Source organism: Watersipora subatra, chromosome 4 (genome assembly GCF_963576615.1).
Source record: "Watersipora subatra chromosome 4, tzWatSuba1.1, whole genome shotgun sequence".
NCBI classification, from domain to species: domain Eukaryota; kingdom Metazoa; phylum Bryozoa; class Gymnolaemata; order Cheilostomatida; family Watersiporidae; genus Watersipora; species Watersipora subatra.
This window is the reverse complement of record NC_088711.1, coordinates 9,896,774-9,902,603: the sequence shown is the minus strand read 5'-3', so window position 1 is coordinate 9,902,603 and position 5,830 is coordinate 9,896,774. Positions and strand designations below refer to the sequence as shown.

Here is a 5,830-nt window from a genome sequence, read left to right as displayed (position 1 = left end):
AGAATCAGCACCACCATCTCCATAATGGCAGAAGCAGGTGAACCACAGAAAGCTCCGAAGAGAAAGACGATAGGTCCTCTAGATAGACTCTTTTTATATTTTTGGAGTTTTATATTAGAGTTTGTATTTTATTTATTCGTTAGTTTATTATAGTTTTATTATATATTTATTTAGTTTATAGTTTATTATTTATATTTTATTTAGAGCTTTACATTTAGAAAACAGTGGATTATAATGTCAAATTTGCTGTTAGAACATGTGCCCCATCAGGAGCCAAGTGTGCTAGAATTGCACCATTTTGACTAGTTGTACTAAAAAATTAGTTCAACTAGTCAAAATGGTGCTAATACCGGGTAGTAACGCTTTCACTACACCGGGAGGGCGCTCGGCACCACTCTCGAACTCTCTCTGCAGTACCATTTTCAAGCAGGTAGATACAGCCCTGGTCATCACTACTTTGTAGAATATTAAAAAGATAGAAATATTGGTTTGGCCGTTCAAGTTACTCTCTTAACATTTATTAAGATTGTACAAGTTTGTGCATTTTGCCATTTATGATGTTTAACGTAATTGATAACAACTCGAGAAGAGATAGCCATGATAAAAACTTGTGAAAATGGCAATCAGGTTTATTTGTAAAGATCAACTTGTAAGCCACATTCATTTAAAGGCAGAATTTCTTAAATGTTCGCGTACACAGGAGCTGTGTAATATAACATGACATAAATATAAGGAAAGGAATAAAATGTCACCAAATAGATTTTCCATAATAAACTGAATACGTCGTCTTACTGCTATACTGGCCATTCATTTATTGACAAAGCTTGATCTTATCATCAAACTAAAAACCTCTGATGACACAGTGAAATATTAAAAAGTGTGTTATGTATGTATTATTGCCAGCATATAACAGCACATTTTATAAAACTGATTTTGTGGATTGTCTTGGTAAACAGCTAATTAGTTATACTAAATTAAAACTAAAAGAATATTATTTATTATTATTACGTTTAATGTGGCTGCTCGTTAGTATTAGTTTACATATTAAGGGAGTGAATTATAATTGACAGTTAAATTTAAAACTAGTTCTCTTAAAATTGTGTAGAAGTTATATTAAGTCTAATCATACTCAGTGGCGTGTGGCTCATCTGGCATAGTCGGCTCCAAGGATACTGAAATACAGGTGGCTCTCTTGTCAGCATTGGAAAAGTTACTAATTACGCGCTGTTTTGCCTTTGTGTTTACTCATGATATTCATTGAACGAGGTCTTGTCTCATTGGCTCATACGTAATATATAATATACGTATGAGCCAATGAGCCAATAGTATATACGTAATATATAATATCGTATATAATATAATATATACGAGTTTAAGTAACAAAGTTACTTAGTTTTAGTGCACAATTGGGTTGAAAAAATTTTTAAATGGATGGTTATTGATTTTAACATACCTATTGTCATTAATTTGAATATAACAACAATTACATCGTTACGGCGTTGTTCACTAGAAACCAGGTTTCAGAAGTAATTACGATGAACCCTCGTCATACGGTTTTAATTCTTTCCAGTGTTGGCATCTTGAGGCGAAAATTTCATAGAGGAGTATAGAAACCCATAGTACATATCTAATGCAAACATTCCGTGGTAAAAATCATCAAAACTTTGTATACATACTGTACATATTAAAATATAGTAACAAAATAATATATTAACCTTGGTCACCATAGTAGTCACCCTACAGTAACTTTAGTCCATTAAGTGGTTATGATCCACAATGAAATGTAACGTTACTATGGAATATGTGCAGTATGTACCGAAGGGAGTTTTTTTTGCTTTCAAGGCAGACATATGACATAAAGGTTGAATTTAACTTTAATGAATTTATCTTACTAAACACATACTTGAAACTAAGTTGTAGTACGTATGTGTTTTTAACTATTTTACTGAACTTCGACTTTTTCATTGCTAAAATTGTATCACCTATTTGTTTCCGGTTTTGTTTTTACAATAACTAAGAGCTGATGGAGCATTGTATCTCTTTTATTTATTGTTAGAGGGATTTCGGCGAATAGCATATAGGCATACTTTTTATTCCGTATTCCGACGTAATCAGCACACCGACTGCTAAATTTGATTTCGAGCAATTTTTGTTGAGTTTGTATGACGAAAAATATTTCATATGGAGAAGACGAAAAATCAGTGTTTGACATTGCAAAGTGAAAAAAATCATATAACAGAGTAATCGTAACACAAGGGCGCACTGTATTAGATCTTCATGGACATCATCTGTTTACAAACTTTCTCCATGTCCAAAATGTGGAATATCTTACACAGAGTATGTGACATTCTATGAATTAATATATCTTTCTCCTCACATCATAGTTTGCTGGTCAAGTATTGTGTGGCTCAAAAGTGGAGTAACTATAAAAAAGGTCTATTTCATTGACTTCAACGAATAATTCCTCATTGTACAATTGAGGTCCTAAAATATCTGAGTCAGTATTAAGCAAACTAGACTCAGTTAGCTTTGTCTCGAATTCAAACTTTTAACATCTGCACTGAAAAGCTTGACAGTAATATAATCTCTGCTCAAAATAAGTTTATTTAACTAGGAGGAAGTTAATACAATAAAAATCAGGAGCAGATAATCAAGTATCACCATTTATAACCTCGAACTTAAATTTGAGGTTTTTCTTCTGTTTCATGGAAGGCCTGATAAGTCATGCAAAATCAATGACTGTTGTTTGAAAAAGCAGTTCGACCAGTACTTGCACCCAGAGCTAGCTTACGTCTGCGGTTCTTTCTGTGGCCTATGTATTCCCTTTGTCGACAGAGAAGGATGCTGATGAAGGCTCGCCGCATGTCTTTCATAGAGAGAGCATAAATTACTGGGTTAACTCCTGAATTAACATGGCCAAGCCAGGTTACAAATATAAAGATTTTTTCAGTCATGCATTCTTCACAAACTGCAAATATCAAGTTGCACACAAAGAAAGGTAACCAAAATATCAAAAAGACACCAAGGACTAGACCAAGAGTCCGTGCTACCTTAATCTCATTGCTACTGCTGCTGATTCGTTTTTTCTCCAAAGGTCTGTGTTGCTGAATTAACAGCTTGAGATTGCTCGTCTCCGTATCCGAGGTTGTCATCTGTTCTAGTCCTGGATTACCATTATCATTGCCAGAATATTGAAGGTCGGATACGCTGGGCATCGTTTTAAGTTCAACCTCACTGATTGGTGATTGATTCGGCTTTGGAAGGTTTCTTTCGCTGCCCTCACCCCCTCGATGAGCCCTGAGCGTTTCATTATATTGTTTTGACTGTTGCTTAATCACAAGGAATATCTTTATGTAGACTGCAACCATAACGGCAACTGGGATATAGAATGAAATCATAGATGAAATGAGAAGATAGACAGTGTCGGTTGTGAAGTGGCATTGCTTTGGAACGATATCATCTACTAAGCGCCACCAGAGAATAGTAGGAAAAGAAATAAGTATGCTACATATCCACACAATACTTATGCAAAGTATTCCCCGCTTCTTTGACATCAGACGAGGGTAGGAGATTGGCTCTGTTACTGCCCAATACCTGTCTAGCGATATAATACACAAATTTAATATTGATGCAGTACTTGCGAGTACATCTACGGAATGCCAGAGGTCACACATGGGTTGTCCTAAAGGCCAGTAGTGTAGCACCTCATTGCTTATGTTAATAGGCATGACAAAAACTCCAATGGCAAGGTCGGCGATGGCCAGGCTTAGTATCATGTAGTTTGTAACAGTACGCAATTCCTTAAAGCGCCCAATGGCTATCACGACCAGGCTGTTCCCTACTACTGTCAATATAACTAGGAGTACAAGAAGTACAGAAGCATATTGTTCATCTGGAGGGTTGATCATTAGAAATGTCGTTGAGTGGCACATTGAAGTGTTGGCAATTGTGTCATTCAGTAGACTAGTTATATTCATTGCACTCATTTTCCAGTCACCTCCATTCCGAGTTAACTTCCAAAACCTAAAATAGAAATACTAAAGCTGGAAATCCTAGATGTGAAATGTGCCACAGTTTCTGCATTCCTTCTAGTACGTAGGAACTAACTGTTATGCAAGTGGGATAGAATTGTGACAATTTACAGCTACGTTAGTGTTGTCAAGTTGGAACAGGGGTGCTGGTGCTGAGTGTGTGGTGGAGTGAAAATATTTAACAGTTCAACGACTGTTTTGGAGTTAAAAATATTTACTGGTAATAGTTAAATGAGTGTCCAGTTGAATATGTCTGCAGGGTATGTGATATTCGCTAGCACTATCTTTTGCTCTAAATGTGACAGCGATGAACTTCTAAGGCATTTTCTCTAAAATGGGTAGCCTGGGTATGCCAAGAAAAATTATAACAACTCCAACATACGTGTAGCTACATCATATTCTATCTCATGAGCAGACATTGATGAGCTCCGATCTTCATCAAAAAGATACTTTCTACTTATCCACTGAGTGGCCCATATTCATACTACTTAATTGGCAATCTTTTCATTTAAAAAACAAATGTTTTCAAATTATGCAACAGTAATAAAACAAAAAAGAAATAAAAGAGCAACAGCTGATCACAAAAACCGAATAAATAGTTTGACAAATAATGTAGTGTTCAAAAACCTTTCTCTGCTAAGAAAATGAATATTAGGTAGAGGTCTGTTAAAACAACTGGCAACGATATTTTCAAAATAATTGGTATTGGTTGTATGCAATTTTTTCATATCATGTCAGTTGAAATGAGTTGAAAACCTGTAACTGTCATGCAAAGAACAATAACAGAAACCATGAAAGATATTGAAACCTTAAATTGAAGTAAAATAAACATTTAGCATAGGCAGAGTAAGAAGACGCAAAGATTTGAAAGGATGTTCGTTGGAATAAGATATGCATGTAGATACATTTGCAATTTGTCGAAATGCTCTTTTTTGCAATGAAAATAAATCATTTATGACATATCTTGGAGCTATATTATAATAAATATGTATACCATAAATAATAGGGCAAAAGATAAACTGATAACAAAATGCAAAGACAGATTTCGAGTTTATGTATGGCCTGCAAAATTGGAACAGAGTCAATGAAACAGAGTCAACGAACAAGTTCCATGGCACATGTTTGTTGGTAACCATTCCCAACCTAAATCGTTTATAATATGCCTTATTTTAACTAGCAAATGCTGATTATATCACTCAGGCTAAGGAGACAATTGTGAAGGTAGAATAGCAACTTGTGTGCACAAGTGAATAAAGTGCGGTGCTCACATCGACTGTGAGGCTCGAATGACAATCCCACGCAGCAAAAGTGCTGACCTTCACTTGTACAACTTATTTTCCTAGTTTCATCTTTGACACTTGCACTAACTGCCCGTGACACTGGAGGCATAGTTTAACTGCCTATGGTCATGGGAGCTGTGGCCAGTACCTGTGACCTATATGGTAAACGGGCTTGAGATATAACCTATACAATATATGTAGTAAGTTTGAGCAATGCAATAAAACCCCCCACCATGGGATTTTCAGGGGGAGTTTATATCATTGGTTTAAGACACTAGCAAGGTTACAATGAACACAAGCAAGCTGTTCATAATCTTCACAATAGTGTTATCTTTGCTTATAATAAAATATCACCTTTTTATAATTAAATGTTTTTCCTCACTTTTTATGACTAACTAGTGAGTCTCTGTAAAGTACTGGTAATTACTGGTTACCTATTATAGGTAACCAGTAATTTCCAGTAATATATACTCTCCCAAAAATAGATGTTGATAGCTTTTGTTTGAATTCTTGCCCATT

The 5,830-nt window shown here is 35.3% G+C and overlaps 1 protein-coding gene across 1 annotated transcript; it reads right to left on the bottom strand.

Moving 5' to 3' along the window:
* Positions 1 to 2,732: 2,732 nt before the first annotated feature.
* Positions 2,733 to 3,986, bottom strand: LOC137393892 (probable G-protein coupled receptor No18). Its single transcript, XM_068080606.1, has one exon. It carries the CDS (start codon positions 3,984 to 3,986, stop codon positions 2,733 to 2,735), a length of 1,254 nt encoding a protein of 417 aa, XP_067936707.1.
* Positions 3,987 to 5,830: the final 1,844 nt, after the last annotated feature.